The sequence below is a fragment of the Panthera uncia genome (assembly GCF_023721935.1).
Source record: "Panthera uncia isolate 11264 chromosome B3 unlocalized genomic scaffold, Puncia_PCG_1.0 HiC_scaffold_1, whole genome shotgun sequence".
NCBI lineage: Eukaryota > Metazoa > Chordata > Mammalia > Carnivora > Felidae > Panthera > Panthera uncia.
Window position 1 is genome coordinate 82,648,922 of NW_026057582.1, and position 17,465 is coordinate 82,666,386.

The 17,465-nt window shown below is 35.7% G+C and overlaps 1 protein-coding gene across 1 annotated transcript in view; it reads left to right on the forward strand.

The window, feature by feature from the left end:
- Window positions 1-17,465, forward strand: part of BUB1B (BUB1 mitotic checkpoint serine/threonine kinase B) — a 50,674-nt gene that overhangs the window by 9,100 nt on the left and 24,109 nt on the right. The window contains exons 3-8 of the mRNA XM_049613329.1: window positions 1,058-1,117; window positions 1,544-1,688; window positions 6,539-6,735; window positions 14,824-14,993; window positions 16,099-16,313; window positions 16,486-16,577. Of these exons, the coding sequence (XP_049469286.1) occupies window positions 1,058-1,117; window positions 1,544-1,688; window positions 6,539-6,735; window positions 14,824-14,993; window positions 16,099-16,313; window positions 16,486-16,577 (879 nt within the window). The remainder of the gene's footprint in view (window positions 1-1,057; window positions 1,118-1,543; window positions 1,689-6,538; window positions 6,736-14,823; window positions 14,994-16,098; window positions 16,314-16,485; window positions 16,578-17,465) is intronic.

Here is a 17,465-nt window from a genome sequence, read left to right on the forward strand (position 1 = left end):
TGGTATTATTCTTCTCTGACTGATGTTACCCATGGAATTTTACTTTAAAATTCTTACTTCTGTGTTTGTGTGTTTGTGTATGTTTAGTTCAATACTACTATATACATATAAAATAATAGCTCTCATTTATTGAGTACATTCTGTTTAAGCACTTTATACTAAGAGTAATCAACTTAATAAGATAGATAGTTGCTACAGTAGTCCTGCCTTTTCTGTGGTTGCACTTTCCTCAGTTTCACTTACTCACTATCAACTGCAGTCCAGAATCCGATGACCCTCCTTCTGACATATTGTCAGAAGTCAGTAGTAGTCTAATGCTACATTACGGTGCCTACATCATTACCCTCACTTCATCTCATGATGTTGGCATTTTATCATCTCACATCCTCACAAGAAGAAGATGAAAGATGAGCATAGTAACAATAAGGTATTTTGAGAGAGAAACCACATTCACATAACTCTTATTATAGTATATTGTTGTAATTGTTCTATTTTGTTATTGTTGTTGTTAATCCCTTACGATGCCTAATTTATAAATTGAACTTGTTCATAGGTATGTATGTACAGGAATGAAACAAAATATATATAGGTTTTGAAAGTATCCTGGATTTCAGGCATCCATTGGGTGTCTTGGAAAGTATCCCCCTACACAGAAAGGGGGGGTTTCTGTATTATTATCCCCATTTTACAGATGAAGAGACTGAAAATAGAATTTAAACAGCTTGTTTAATGTCACTCTGCTAGTGATGAGTGGAGCTGCATTTGAACCTGGGGAGTCTTGTTCCCGAGCTTTAAACTGCTGTGTAATTCTGTTTTTTGATATGTTGTCTTAGAATTTGTTTATTTAATTTCTACATGTTTTGTCCCTCCTGTTTTGTTATCTGGAAGAATCTTGATGATTTCTATTTTTCTTTCTATTTAACAAAGCCTCAAACTCCAGTGCAGTTATTTGAATTGATGTTAAATACTTAAAAAAATTAATAAAAATGGAGGTGTGACATATTTATTTGGCTGTCATCGCTATTGCTTATGCTAACATTTTCTGTTTAAATTTCAGGGCATTTGAATCTGAAATTCGATTTTACACTGGAAATGATCCTCTGGATGTTTGGGATAGGTGGGTCTTTTTTATTTAACAAGGGCAATAGAAACTTAACAAATGAGTCCTTATGACCATACTTCTCAAATTAGGGTATCCAGAAGTATGTCAGAGTACAAAGTGGTGTCTTGGGGACATGGAGAGACAGAATAACCATAGTGTTTCTTCTTGAGGTGTTCAGGACTGAAGAAATTTCAACTTTGTGGCAGGCAGCTGAGAGCTACACCCTTTTTATCCCCATCCTCTTTATTTCCCAGAGGTATATGTTAGCAATATTTGGTAAAGCTCGAGGGATATAGACTTAGGACATGACATTGAGGACCTCTAAATAAACATACTTCCAATATATTAGATATTTCTGCCTAAGAAAGTCAAGAATGGGTCTTGGTGCAAGAACAAAAGTACACATTAAACTTTAAAATTATTTTTTTCCTTTCCGTTCAGGTATATTAATTGGACAGAGCAGAACTATCCTCAGGGGGGGAAAGAGAGTAATATGTCAACATTATTAGAAAGAGCTGTTGAAGCGCTGCAAGGAGAAAAACGATACTATAATGATCCTCGATTTCTTAGTCTCTGGCTCAAATTGGTAAGTCGTTCCTCAAGTGCCATCTGAGTTTAAAATATTAAACCAAGAGGGGCTCCTGGGTGGCTTAGTCGGTTAAGCAGCCTACTTCAGCTCAGGTCATGATCCCGCAGTTTGTGGGTTCGAGCCCCGCGTCAGGCTCTGTGCTGACAGCTTGGAGCCTGGAGCCTGCTTCAGATTCTGTGCCTCCCTCTCTCTCTCTGCCCCTCCCCCATTCACACTCTGTCTCTCAAAAATGAATAAATATTAAAAGAAATTTTAAAAAATAAAATATTAAACCAAGAGATTTTTTTCTAGAGCTGTCTGGTACACACCAGAAAATGGCAACACTCAAGCCATTTAATAGATACTAAACATTTAGTAAAATACTCAATGTTTGTTAAATTGACTCTATTTAAAGATAGATTTTAATGTAAGGGTTTTTTACCCCTTTAAAAGTGATCATAGGGCCATGCAACTGTGCTGGCGGGGAGGGTGTGTAGGAGCCAACACATGGCAGTAGCATGATTGTTTGGGAACAAGTTTTGGTAGGTGATTCTGGTATTCCTTTGTCTCCTTTTTGAGAATCATTACCATAAAAAGGTAAATGTTTTTTATGTAGTATATTGCTACATCCAAAAATATCTGCCTGACCACTTTGTACTGTCTCATTTGACATGTAGTTCTTTTATCTAGAAAATTTTTTTATGAAAACATCTTCAAATAAAATAATGATGTGGGTTTCCTAGGTATTTACTTCATTGATTTTATCCTAAAAGAGATTAGAATAAGTGATAAATATTTAGTCTAGAATGTTAGATAATAGATAACTAGATAATGGATAATTAGATACTTATAAAAATAAATTATTAAAAATTAAAAATAGGGAAAAATTAAAATAAATAAATAAATAAATAAAAATAAAAATAAAAAAATAGGGGGCCACCTGGGTGGCTCAGTCAGTTGAGCATCTGGCTCTTGATTTTGGCTCAGTCATGCTCTTGTGGTTTGTGGGTTCGAGCCCCACATGGGGCTCTGCATTGATAGCATGGGGCCTGCTTGGGATTCTCTCTCTCCCTGTCTCTCTGCCCCTCCTCTTCTTGTGCATGGACTCTCTCAAAATAAATAAATAAACTTAAATAAATAAAAATAAAAAATAGGCGTGGCTCAGTCAGTTGAGCATCTGACTCTTGATTTCAGCTCAGGTCATGATCCTAGGGTCATGGGAACGAGCCTCACGTCAGGCTTCATGCTGAGCATGAAGTCTTCTTAAGATTCTCTCTCTCTCTCTCTCTCTCTCTCTCTCTCTCTCTCCCTCTCCCCCTCCCCCTCTCTCTCTCTTTCTCTCTCACTGTTCCCCTCTCCCACTTGTGTATTCTCTCTACAAAAAATAATAATAATAAAAATCTATAAAAATAGATAATTCTATAACACTAAATAATTCAAAATAATAGAATATTTACAACAAGCGTTATAATATAAAATACTGACATTTAAAATTGATAAAATTTCTGGCTAAAACATATCTCTTGAGAGCTTATCTTAAACTTCAAATAGGGACTCCTAGGTGGCTCAGTAGGTTAAGCATCCTCCACTTGTGCTCTATCTCTCTCTCTCTCTCTCAAAAATAAATAAACATTAAAAAAAAAAAAAAAAACGTTCAGGGGCACCTGGGTGTCTCAGTTGGTTAAGCATCCGACTTCAGCTCAGGTCATGACCTGCTCTTCCCAAGTTCAAGCCCTGCATTGGGCTCTGTGCTGACAGCTCAGAGCCTGAAGCCTGTTTCAGATTCTGTGTCTTCCTCTCTCCCTCTCTGCCACTCCCCACTTGCGCGCTCTCTCTTCCTCTCAAAAATAAACACTAAAAAGAAATTTTAAAAAAACCTTCAAATATTACTAATAAAGGAAATTAGGTAAATCCTGAAGGCATACCTATCTTGGTTTCCGTAGGACATTTGACATATTTTGGCATCATTATTGACAAGTTGGAGAAATTATCTTAGAAATATCAATGATAGGAATTTATGACAAAGGATGATATCCAAAGAATGCTAAACAGATTTGTTAGCATGGGGACTATGGTCCCTGGTAGCATGCTGATGGATTTTGTTTTTCATTCTATCCTATATAATACTCTTAACTTATATAATGTTCTTATGTGTGATTTATTAAAGGTTTGGACTAGATAAACCTCTAAAGTAACTCTTAATCCTAGGATTCTGTGATTATATTTACTTGGAACTATTAAAAGTAACAATTGGAATAATTTTTATGTTCATAAATGCTAACCTGGTGCTGGCACTAAAGAGTAATGACATTGTCATAACATAAACAGCATAGTCTAGACTAGTGCTACTGAAAGAATGGTCCGTGGAGTGTTCAAGATAAAAGTTCCGAATAAGCATTTAGAGGTTTGGTTAACAAATTTGACATTACCACAACATCCAAACACATCATCATTTTTCTAGTGACTTCTATTTCTATTGTAATTTTTAAAAATACCAGTCAACAATGGAATGGAAACTTTAAACACACACACACCGAAACTGGCCCCTTTACCACAGGCAGTCTAGTTTGAGAAGTACTGGTCTAGACACCCCTCATATTCAAATGATCAGCAATAATTGGAACATAGTAGATAGTTAGCAAGCATATTAATCTATTTTGCTGTTTTTATTTTTTCCCTTATGGTCAAGAGGAGTAACAGTTGGGTTCTTCACTCTACTCCTTTCTTTTGCTTTGCAGAAAACTTTCTCCACTCCAAGAGTTATTTTTATAAGGAATGACTACAATCTAATTAAGGAAAAATTTGTTCTTAGAAAATATCCAGGATTTTGAGTTAAAAGTATAAAATTGTTTTAGTTGGCTTGTTAGGGGTTACCAAAAAGATTTATTTAACTTTTGGATATATTAATCTAACCATGTGGTCCTTTTATTTATGTTATTTCTTAAGTGATCTCATTCAGCACTCTGGAATAACCTGATCTTTATTGGCTGTTTTATGCTGAACCAGAGCTATTCAGAAAGCCATTAACAAGTGCAGTCAATGTTAACCTTTATTTATGTAGTAACAGATATCAAAGACCAGATCTGATACTGATAACATATTCAGAATTATAACTTTGAATCACCATCACATATGGGAAAACATCACTAATTGGGATAAGCAGAGAACTCCATTTACTGACTTACTACAAAATTAAACTATGAAATATTAATTGTTTTTGTCAAAGATATAAGTGGAGCATTTCATTTATTCAACCTTTTTCTACCAGACCCTGGTTAGGAACTGGAGATATAGTGGATAGCAATGTTTTGTGCCTTTGTGGAGCCTACTTTATTGGGAAAGACAGATGTTAAGCATTTAATTGTCACAAAAGAGAAAGAGAGAAGTATCGAGTTGTGTAGAAGGGAATACATAGAATGAGGACTTAACCTAGGCCAGACAATCAGGAGAGATGAGAGAAACTATATTTAGTAAATAAACAGGAGAAAATGTTAGCCTCCTTAGTAGTGTAAGAACTCCTAATTAGAACACTGAAATGCCATTTTTATATGAAATTAGAAACTTAAAATAGGTATTTTCTGTGAAATTAGTATTTGGGAATAATTACTAGCATTTTGAATTTGTATAACCCTTTTAGAAAGCAATTTGTTACTTTTTAACATAGTTCTACTTCTAGATATTTATCTTAAGGGAATAATATAAAACATGAAAGGTGGTGTGCATGAAGATATTTGTTACAGGGGTACCCGGTGGGTATGGGGGCTCAGTCAGTTAAGCCTCTGACTCTTAATTTCAGCTCAGGTCATGGTCTCATGGTTTGTTGGTTCAGGCCCCACATCAGGCTCTGTGCTGGCAGTGCAGAGCCTGCTTGGGATTCTCTCTCTCCCTCTCTCTCTCTGCCCCTCTCCCAATTGCATATGCTCGCTCTCTCTCTCTCTCTCTCTCACTCTCTGTCTCTCAAATAGACTTAAAAGAAAATATTTTAAAAAAAGATATTTGTCATAGAATTATTTTCTATCTGGGTAAAGTAGAAGCTGTATATCCAAAAAATAGGGGAATGGTTAAATGATGGAAGATTACTAGATAGAACATTATTCATCCATCTGAAAGTGATAAAGAGTAAGCAGAAGCATGGAAAAATGAACCCTGAACTGCTAAGTGGAATTAAAATTTCCTTATGATTAAAATTTTATAAATGATAAAAATCCTTTTATGCTATTTAAAATGATATATGTTCCTTTTTTTTCCTTAAGGGAAAAAAAGACTGAAGAAAATATGTCAAACTGTTAATGGTACAGGATTTTTATTGACATGTTCCCCCACCTTCTTACTACTAGAATTGTCTGCATTATAGCTGGTCTTAAAAGATCGCTTGTAAAATGCAGATTTGACCATATCATTCCTTTGCTTAGAGTTCTCCCACGGGAACACACATGCATTGGGTATCAGGTAAATTTAAAATCGATTAGCTTGACATTTAAGACCTGTCACACCTTTTTTTCCCAAACTCCTGTCTTGTCTGATCCCCACAAACTTTTAGTCTTCTCTGTCTTTGCTTATACTATTTTCTCTGTCTGGAATGCCTTTCCATTGCCATTTTCTACCAGATATAAGTCTATTCCTCCTTGAGGGCCACACTCAAATGTCATACCTTCTTGAAGTCTTCTCATCCCTTTTTCTTACAACTTAATCTCTTCTGTCTACTTTTTAGGTCTTACCAGTATGGCCCTTATAACGTTATATTATAATAAATACATATTTTTTCAATGCAGAAACTACATATAGTAATGCCAGTGATTTTTTTAGCACATAATAGACAGTAAATGAATAGAAATTGGTTAACTCTTAATGCTTTTAATTTGTTACAGGGGCATTTATGCAATGAGCCTCTGGATATGTACAGTTACTTACACAACCAAGGGATTGGTGTTTCACTTGCTCAGTTCTATATCTCATGGGCTGAAGAATATGAAGCTAGAGAAAACTTTAAGAAAGCAGATAAGATATTTCAGGAAGGGATTCAACAGAAGGCTGAGCCACTGGAACGACTGCAGTCACAGCACCGGTAAACTTCTCTGGAGCTTGTCTTTACTCTTTAAAACTAATAAATATAAATAGTTGTTTTTGCATCTGAATAAAATGCTCCCCATGGCAAGTTTACTTAGTTACTATTTAATTTTTTAAAAGATCTATTTAAATATTTTTTATTTAGCATATAGTAAAATTTGTTTGGTGTATAGTTTTCACAATCAAATAGGGACATGTAACCATTACTATGACCAAAATATCCGATAGTTCCATTGCTCCATAGAATTTCTTTATGCTCTCCCTTTGTAGTTCAACACTTAGGCTCACTCCCAATCCCTGGTAACCACTGATGTGTTTTCCAGCCCAGTAGTTTTGCCTTTTCCATGATATCATATACATTGCATCATATAGTATGTGTGGCCTTTTGAGTGTGTCTGCTTTCATTTAGCATATAATGCATTTCAGTTATTAAATTGGTTCTACTTTAAAGATGGATTTTATATGTATAGTCTGAATACCAGTCTTTTGTTAGATATGTGACTTGTAAATCTTTTCTCCCAGATTAACTGTTGACTATGTTTTTTCTTAACGGTGTTTTATAGATCAAAAGTTTTTAATTTCGGAGAATTCTAAAATCAATTATTTAAAATAAAATAAAATAAAATAAAATAAAATAAAATTTTTTTTTGTATGGATCATGCTCTTGGTATGTCTGAGAGCTCTGTTTAGCAAAAAGTTGCAAAGATTTTCTCCTAAGTTTTCATCTTGAAGTTTAAAAAAAATTTTTTTTTATTTGAATATAGTTGATACACAATGTTACATTAGTTTCAGGTGTATAACATAGGACAGATTTATACCTTATGCTGTGCTCACTGCAAGTAGTTACCGTAGCTCTCCATACAAAGCCATTATAATAGTATTGACTGTATTTCTTATGCTGTACCTTTTATTCCCATGACTTATTCATTACATAACTGGAAGCCTGTGTCTCCCTCTCACCCATTTGCCCATTTCCCCCTTTCCCCCAACTCCCTCCTCTGGCAGTCATCAGTTTGTTCTCTGTATTTAGAGGCCTGATTCTATTTGTTTAATTGTTCTTTTTTTTTTCTTTTAGATTCCACATGAGTGGAATCATACAGTATTTCTCTTTCTCAGTCTGACTTAGATCACTTAGCATAATAGGCTGTAGGTCCATCCATGTTGTATCAGTGGCACCATCATGCTTTTTTATGGCTGTGCAATCCATTATGCATATATATATATATATATATATATATATATATATATCTTATCTTCCTTATCTATTTGTCTATCAATAGACATTTAGGTTGCCTTCTATATCTTGGCTATTGTAAATAATGCTGCAATAAACATAGGTGTGCATATATCCTTTCGAATTAATATTTTCATTTCCTTTGGGTAAATAAACACCCAGAAGTGAAATTATTGGACTGTATGGCATTTTTGTGGTTAATTTTTTGAGGAACTTCCATACTGTTTTCCACAGTGGCTATACTTATTTACATTCCCACCAACAGTGTGGGAGGGTTCCTTTTTCTCCACATTGTCATCAACACTTTTATTTCTTGTCTTTTTGAATTTAGCCATTCTGACAAGTGTCAGGTGATATCTCATTGTGGTTTTGATTTGCATTTTTCTTTTTTTTTTTTTTTTTTTTGTCTATTTATTTTTGAGAGACAGCATGAGCGGAGGAAGGGCAGAGAGAGAGACAGAGACATAGACAGAGTCTGAAGCAGGCTTCAGGCTCTGAGCTGTCAGCACAGAGCAGGCTCGTGGCTCGAACTCACGAACCGTGAGATCATGCCCTCAGCCGAAGTCAGACGCTTAACCAACTGAACCACCCAGGCGCCCCTGATTTGCATTTTTTCTGATGCTGAGTGATGTTGACCGTCTTTCCATGTGTCTGTTGGCCATCTATATACCTTTGGAAAAATGTCTATTCAGGTCCTATGCCCATTTTAAAATCAGAATGTTTGTTTTTTTGGTATTGAGTTCTATAAATTTTTGTATATATTTTGGATATTAACCCTTTATTGGAGATGTCATTTGCAAATATCTTCTCCCATTCAATAGGTTGCCTTTTTGTTTTTTGATGGTTTCCTTTGCTGTGCAAAAGCTTTTTATTTTGATGTAGTCCCATAGTTTATTTTCATCTTGAAATTCTTATAGTTTTACTTTTTACATACAGATCTCTGATCCATTTTGAGTTAATTTTTGTATAAGGTATTGATCAAGATTCTTTTTTTGCATATGAACCTCCATTTGTTCTTGTGCCCCTTGTTGAAAAGACTTTCTCCATTGAATTGACTTTGCACCTGTGTCGTAATCATATTTGAGGGGTGCCAGGGTGGCTCAGCCGGTTAAATGTTCCACTTTGGCTAGGGTCATGATTTCACTGTTTGTGGGATGGAGCCCTACATAGCACTCTGCGCTGGCAGTGCAGAGCCTGCTTGCGATTCTCTCTTTCCCTCTGCCCCTTCCCTGCTTGTGCTCCAGTGTGCATGCATGTGCACGCTCTCTCTCAAATAAGTAAACATTTAAAAAACTTATATTTGACATTAAAAAATTATGTTTGTGCAGTTATTTCCGTTTCTCTATTTTGTTCTTTTGATCTATGTATTCATTAGTGTATATCACAGTATCTAGATTACTGTAGCTTTATTTGTAAGTCTAGAAATCAAATAACAGGAGACCTCCAACTTTGTTCTTCTTTTAGCTTCTTTTTAGCTAGAGTTCCTAGGGGCGCCTGGGTGGCTCAGTCGGTTGAGCATAGGACTTTGGCTCAGGTCATGATCTCATGGTTTGTGAATTCGAGCCCTGTGTCGGGCTCTGTGCTGACAGCTCAGGGCCTGGAGCCTGCTTTGGATTCTGTGTCTCCCTCTCTCTCTGCCCCTCCCCTGCTTATGCTCTGTCTCTCTCTCTCAAAAATAAACATTAAAAAAAATTTTTTTTAAATAAATAAATAACTAGAGTTCCTTTGACTTTCTGTACAAATTTTAGAATCCGCTTTCTGGGATTTTGATTAGTATTGAGCATGAATTTGGTATAGTTCTCCTTTTATTTAGATCTTTGATTTCTTTGAGTAAGCTTTGAAAGTGTTTTGGGGGGGGAGGGGCAGAGAGCAGTGCAGAGCCTGATGTGGGGGGCTCAAACTCTCAAATGGTGAGATTGTGACCTGAGCCGAAGTGGCATGCTTAACCGACTGAGCCACCCAGGCACCCCATGGTAGTATTTGTGTTTGAGGAATTGATTCGTTTCATCTATGAGTTTATGAGCATAGAGTTGTTTATAGTATTCCTTTATTTTCCTTTTAATGCCTGTAGGTTATGTAGTGACCTCCCCTCTTTCATTCCTGATATTGGTAATTGTGTCTTCTCCTTTTTCTCCTAGTCTGGCTAGAAGTTTATCGATTTTATTGATCTTTTTAGAGAACCAGCTTTGGTTTTATTGCTTTTTCTCAATTAGCTTTCTCTTCTTATTTTTATTAATTTCTCCTCTTTATTATTTCCTTCTTTGTGCTTTCTTTAACTTGCTCTTTTTCTAGTATAAGGTGACAAGTTAGATCAACTGATATATAGATCTTTCTTTTCTAATATAAAAAATTTCTTTTCAAGCACTGCTTTAGCTATCCCCCACAAATTTTGATACAATACTATATTTTTATTTTCACTCAGCTCAAAAATTTCTGATTTCCCTTATGTTGTCCCTTTGACCTGTGGGTTATTTAAAAGTATATAAATTTAATTAAGAAATATTCAGAGATTTTTCAGATGTCTCTCTGTTATTGATTTCTAGTTTAATTCCATTATGGTTAGAGAACATAATTTGTATGTTTTCAGTTTTTTAAAATTTATTAAGTTTTGTCGTATGGCCCAGAATATGGTCTGTCATTGGTGAATATTCCATGGACACTTGAAAAATATGTGTTTTGTGCTGTTTGGCAATGTAATGTTTTTTAAATGTTATTTAGGTCTGTTGTGGTCTTCTGTTTCCTTGCTGATTTTCTACTTATTCTATCAGTTACTCAGAGAAGAATTTTGAATTCCCTTTTATTGTGAATTTGTCTCTTCTTTAAGTCCCATTTTTTTGCTTTATATATTTCGAAGTTCTGAAGGATACATATTTAGAATTGATCCCTTTATCATGATATAATAACTACAGTATCTTTATCCTTGGTTATATACACTTTGAAGTCTTCTTGGTCTGATATTAATATAGCTACTCTGGCTTTCTTTTGTTTATATGATATATCATTTCTCTTTCTTTTCTTTTTTTTTTTTTTTTAACAGTTTTAGAGTTGTGTGACCATCACCACAATCTAATTTTAGAACATTTTTAACACCCCAGCATGAACCCCATACTCATTTGTAGTCACTCCCTATTCCCTCTCACCCACTTCCAGGCGACCACTTACCTGCTTTCTGTCTCTAGGTTTGCCTATTGTAGGCATTGCACATAAATGGAATCCTGCATTATGTAGTCTTTTGTGACTGGCTTCTTTCACTTAGCCTAATCTTTTGAAGGTTCATCCCAGTATATTCATCATTGATGAACATAGTTGTATTATATATTAATATTTTATTCCTTTTTATTGCTCAGTAATATGTCATTCTGTGGATAGACCAGATTTTGTTTATCCATTCATTCATTAATGAGCATTTAGATAGTTTCCATTTTTTGGCTTTTGTGAAATACTGCTGCAAACATTCATGATACAGGCTTTTGTATGGATTTTCTTTAATTTTTATCTTATCTATGTCTTTTTATTTAAAGTGGGTTTCTTACACACAGCAAATAGTTGAGTCTTGCTTCTCAGCTCTCACAGTGTCTGTTTTTAAATGGTGTGTTTAGAACATTTACTTTAATTATTAATTTTTTTGGATTTAGATCTATTATTTTATTATTTGTTTCCAATTTGTTCTCTTTTATTCCTTCCTCTATTGCCCATTTCCTGCCTTCTTTTGGATTGTCTGAATATTTTTTTTTTAATTTTTTTTTTTTAACGTTTATTTATTTTTGGGACAGAGAGAGACAGAGCATGAACGGGGGAGGGGCAGAGAGAGAGGGAGACACAGAATCGGAAGCAGGCTCCAGGCTCCGAGCCATCAGCCCAGAGCCTGACGCGGGGCTCGAACTCATGGACCGCTAGATCGTGACCTGAGCCGAAGTTGGATGCTCAACCGACTGAGCCACCCAGGCGCCCCTGTCTGAATATTTTTTAATATTTCATTTTAATTTATTTTATTGGCTTTTTTGTCTGTTACTATTTTTTTAGTGGTTGCTCCAGGGTATAGTATAAACATGCGTAACCTCTAATAGTCTACTCAGAGGTAATATATTACCACTTCAAGTAAAATATAGAAGCTTTATAACCATATAGGTCCCTTTATCTTCCCTACTTTTTTGATACACTCGTCATGTGTATTATTACATCTAAATACACTGAAAACCCCACTAGACAATGTTATAATTTTTGCTTTCAACAGCCTTACATATTTTAAAGAACTTTGGAGGAAAATGGTCTTTTGTATGTATCATTTCTCTTTCTTCATTCCTGAAGTCCCAAGTTCTCCTCTAGTATAATTTCTCTTTAGCCTAAAGATGTTTGGCCATTCATTTAGAGTGAGCCTATGGCCAATAAATTCCCTTAGTTTTTCTTCATCTAAGAATGTCTTCATTTCGTTTTAATTCCTAAAGGATATTTTCCTTTTTTTTTTTTTTTTTAATTTTTTTTCAACGTTTATTTATTTTTGAGACAGAGGAGACAGAGCATGAACAGGAGAGGGGCGGAGAGAGAGGGAGACACGGAATCTGAAACAGGCTGCAGGCTCTGAGCGGTCAGCACAGAGCCCGACGCGGGGCTCAAACTCACAGGCTGTGAGATCATGACCTGAACCGAAGTCGGACGCTTAACCGACCAAGCCACCCAGGCGCCCCTTAAAGGATATTTTCAATGGATGTAGAATTCTGGGTCAACAGTTCTTTTCTTTTGGTATTTTAAAGATGTTGTTGCACTGTCTTCTGGACTGCATGATTTCTGATGAGAAATCTGTGGTCATTTGATTGGTTCCTTCTCTATATGTATTGTGTTGATTTTCTCTGGGTGCACTTAAGATTTTTGGTTTTAACATTATTATTCAGAAATTTGATTATGGTGTGTCTAGGTGTGATTACCCTTGCATTTAATCCATTTGGGGTTTACTGAGCTTTTTGAATTTATAAATGTATGCCTTTTACAAAATTTAAAAAATTTTTAGCCCTTCTTTAAAAATGTTTTTTCTGTACTTACTATATCTCTATTTCTGGGACTTCAATTACACATATATTAGACCTTTTGATATTGTTCCATAGGTCCCTGAAGCTGTCTTTTTTGTTGTTTTAGTTTTTAATTTTTTAACCTTTTTTCTTTCTGTTCTTCAGAGTGGCTAGTTTTTATTGATTTGTCTTTAGGTTCATTTACTCTTTCCTTAGCCATCTCCAGTCTGATATTGAGTCCATCCAGTAATTTTTTTATTTCACATAATGTGTTTTTCAGGTCTAAATTCTCCTTTTGATTCTTTTTTATAGTTTCTGTGTCTCTGCTGAGAACTTCTGTTTTTTTATTCCTTTCAAATATTTTTACCTTTATCTCATGGAGCATTGTTATAATAACTGCTTTTAAATCTCTATGTGAAAATTCCCAGCACCTAGGTTATCTTGATATTGATATGTGTTGCTTGCCTTTTCCTTTGAGAATTGATCACATTTTACTGGTTCTTGGTCTGTCAGGTAATTTTGGATTATATCCTGGACATTGATCCCGATACTATGTTATTAGACTCTGAGTTCTGTTGATTGATATTCTCTGGAGAACCTTGATACTTTTGTCTTAGAAGGCAACCAACCTTCAGATATCCTAAGTTCTTTCTTATGTAGATAGTGGTTCCATTGTTAGTTCAGTTTTCAAGACCTTTGGGTCTATCCCATATGTAGGCTGCTCAGGAGTTAGTCTAGGTCTTGGGTCATGGTTTATATCAGAGTTCAGTCCTCAAAGCCTTTTCTGTGCTGCTTGGGGCCTGCCCTGTGCATACATAGCTCAGAACTGAGTCCAGGGCTTGTGCCAATTCATGTAGAGAATTAGGAGATCCCCTTCTTAAGTTCATCCTCTCTAATATCTCTCCCACATTCATTGGCCCGCAGAGTCCCCTTTTCCAAGTATTCTGGCCAGAAAGATGAGGTTTTAGCTTCCCACACCATCATGGCAACAATTTTAAACCACAAGAGAAAAAAGAAGAAGAAAAAAAAAAAAAACAGGAAACAACCCTGTGTGGGTTGTTTCTTCAAGTTTGACTCCTCTCTACAGTCCACTTGCTTTTGTTTACTTTGCAGAAGCCTCAGTTGCTTTTTTTGTAGTTTGTTTAGAGTTTTAAATTCTACCCAGTGAGAGAGAGGCTACCATGGCCTTACTCCATTTTGGCCAGTACTCTCAGTTTATTCTATATTTTTTGTTTTTTTATTTTTTCTTTTTAAACTCTTTTGATAATACTTAAGGCTTTGGCAGCAGGACAGGAAGTTTAATCTTCAAACTTCTGCCAGCTTTGCTAAAGTAAAATGTCATGTGGGATACATCTTCATTTGATATGGTTTAGGAAAAAATGGTATAGAGGGGAGAGTGTGCATAGAGAGAGAAAGAGACATAGACAGTGACAAAATAGATGTGGCAAGATGTTAACAGTTGGTGAATCTAGGTGAGGAGTATATGGGTGTTCATTTACACTTGCAATAATTTGTAAGTGTAAGCTTTGTAATAAAATGTTGATGGGGAACTCTGATTTTAATAAATTCTTTAATCTTAGTCACCCTGCTCTGATCCTCAGATCAACCTAATGGTGCGCTTCAGAGTATGCTAATTGGTCAAACTTGGACATTTAAAGGGGAGGCTAAACCATTCTATTCCAAACCTTCTCTCTGATTTCAAGGTAGCTTTCTTTATTTCTGACATAATAAACATTTTCTGTGGGCTATTCCTCTATATTTCTTCTCCCTTGTTTTAACAAGTTAGATATTTGATTCTGTGAGTAGTGTTCATCTCCCCAAGGGTTAATTGTCCATTCTCTTACTTTAGACAATTTCAAGCTCGAGTGTCTCGGCAAACTGTGTTGGCACTTGAGAAAGAAGAGGAAGAGGAAGTATTTGGATCTTCTGTACCACAACGAAGCACACTGGCTGAACTAAAAAGCAAAGGGAAAAAGACAGCTAGAGCTCCAATCAGCCGTGTAGGAGGTGCTCTCAAGGGTAAGTTTGTTAAGTGTTATTATGGGAAGCTCTTAGTCTCGGGTGGTGGGCAAATTATGTAAAGAGATAACGTATAAATATATATGTGGATACTGTCCTAGTTTTCTGAATACTAGGTAGCAAAAAGAAGGAAGTCTTCAGAGAGCTGAGATTACAGTATGCAGTAAAACCAAAACATGTCAGCAATTTTGTGTCTTAATTAAGAAAAACCTAATATATAGGAAGCATCAAGAGTTTCTGAACTTGAGTTGTTAGTTGAAAGAAGATATTCAATAATATAGCTAGTATTGTCAAATTAAACTTACATAAAACCAAAGCCTCAGAGAATGTGTTAATATGGTCTTCAATCTTTTTGGGGGCCAGAAATTAGACTCTCCTTTGTGCACGTAAAGATGATTAACCATGGGCTTTTTTTTTTTTTTTTTTTTTTAAATTCACTACGTTTAGGGAAGTTTTAGATTTACAGCAAAATTGGGCAGAAAGTATAGAGAGCAATAAGCTTTTACTACATTTATAGCAGTTAGACCTATAGACCAGAATTTTGAAAAATCTCTAACTCCTTTCCTGGTATTAACTTACCATTATTCAAAATGTATCCTAGAATTAGTGTATAGGGAGTATATAGACCTAAAGAATATTTCATCCAGATCATACTGAAGCTTGGTTGTAATAAAGAACCCCATAACAGACAGCACCACTAATAAATGGGCTAATTTATCTTCTCTAGATTCAGCACATTGCAGCTTATTTGCATTGAGAGAAAAATTTTAAATTGAAAAATGACAATTTAGGTTAGGTTAATCTCTGAGAAAACTAGACAATGTTAGAATGGTGACTGAAGGAAGAGGTAGAACTTTTTAAAATATCTATAAATAAAAGATTGGAAGTGAGGGAAAGGAGGGACAGTATAAGTAACAAACAGAATGGATTCAAAAGTCAGTAATTCGATTCATTTAAGGTTTTAAAATATTATTTTAAAAAATCTCTTTGTTTCTATGGTAGTAGAAGTAATCGCCTTGATTTGAGGAATGATTGGGTATACTTTATCTGGCATCTAGATTGATAATTAAAGATTTTACTTAAAGTTTTAATGTTTTTCTCCTAGCTGCAAACCAGAACAGAGGACTCCAAAATCCAGTTCCTCAACAGATGCAAAGTAATTCCAGAGTTACTATTTTTGATGAAAATGCTGATGAAGCCTCTAGAGCAGAGTTGTCTAAGCCTACAGCTCAGCCGTGGATAGCACGCCCTGTGTCCAGGGCCAAGGAGAACGAGCTGCAAGCAGGCCCATGGAACACAGGCAGGCCTTTGGAATACAGGGTAAGGACTTTTGGATCCAGTGTATTTGCACACATAACACAGACTTCACATTTTGAGTAGAGAAGTAGTTTCAGCATCTCTTTTAATTCCTCTTGAATAATTAGGCATGGTCTGTATATATTGTGTTAGAATGGAACACTATGGTAATTTTCATTTTCTTCTGCATCGCCAGACTCGTGGCAGTACGGCTTCTGTGACAGCAGTACCTTCTCTGCTTCCCAGTTTTACTCCATATGTTGAAGAAACTGCACAACAGCCAGTTATGTGAGTTTGATTTCCAGACATTTTGAGGTGGAAATTATTAACAGTGAGCAGGGACACCTATCTTGGTTCCCAAGAGCATTTCCTTCTTTGTGGAGATGAAAGTAACCAGACACATTTTGTTTTCTTTCTTCTTTTTTTTTTTTTTAATGTTTATTTATTTATTTTTGAGAGAGAGAGAGAGAGAGAGAGAGAGAGAGAGAGAGAGAGATAAGAGAGCAAGTGGGGGAGGGACAGAGAGAGAGGGAGATACAGAATCCAAAACAGGCTCCAGGCTCTGAGCTGGCATCCCAGAGCCCGACGTGGGGCTCAAAACCCACGAACTGTGAGATCATGACCTGAGCCGAAGTCCAGCACTTAACCGACTGAGTGAGCCACCCAGGCTCCCCCTTATTCTTTTTTTTTTTTTAAAGATTGTTTTGACCATTCTGGTCCCCTTGCAATTCCATTTGAATTTTAGGATCATCTTGGTAATTTCTGCAAAATAGCCAGCTGGGATTGTGATACAGATTGTGCTCTGAATCTGTAGATCAATTTAATGAATATTGCCATCTTAATAATATTAAATCTTCAGACCCATGGACATGGTATATCTCTTATTTATATCTTCTTTCATTTCTTTCAACAGTGTTTCATAGTTTTCAGAATAAAATTTTACACTTTTTATTTATTATTTTTTTTTATTTTTTAAATGTTTATTTATTTTTGAGACAGCACACGTGGGAGAGGGGCAGAGAGAGGGGACAGAGGATCCAAAGTAGGCTCTGTGCTGACAGCAGCAAGCCCAATTGTGGGGCTTGAACTCACAAACTGCGAGATCATGACCTGAGCTGAAATTGGACTCTAAACTGACTGAGCCACCCACGTGCCCCAAAGTTTTACACTTTTTAA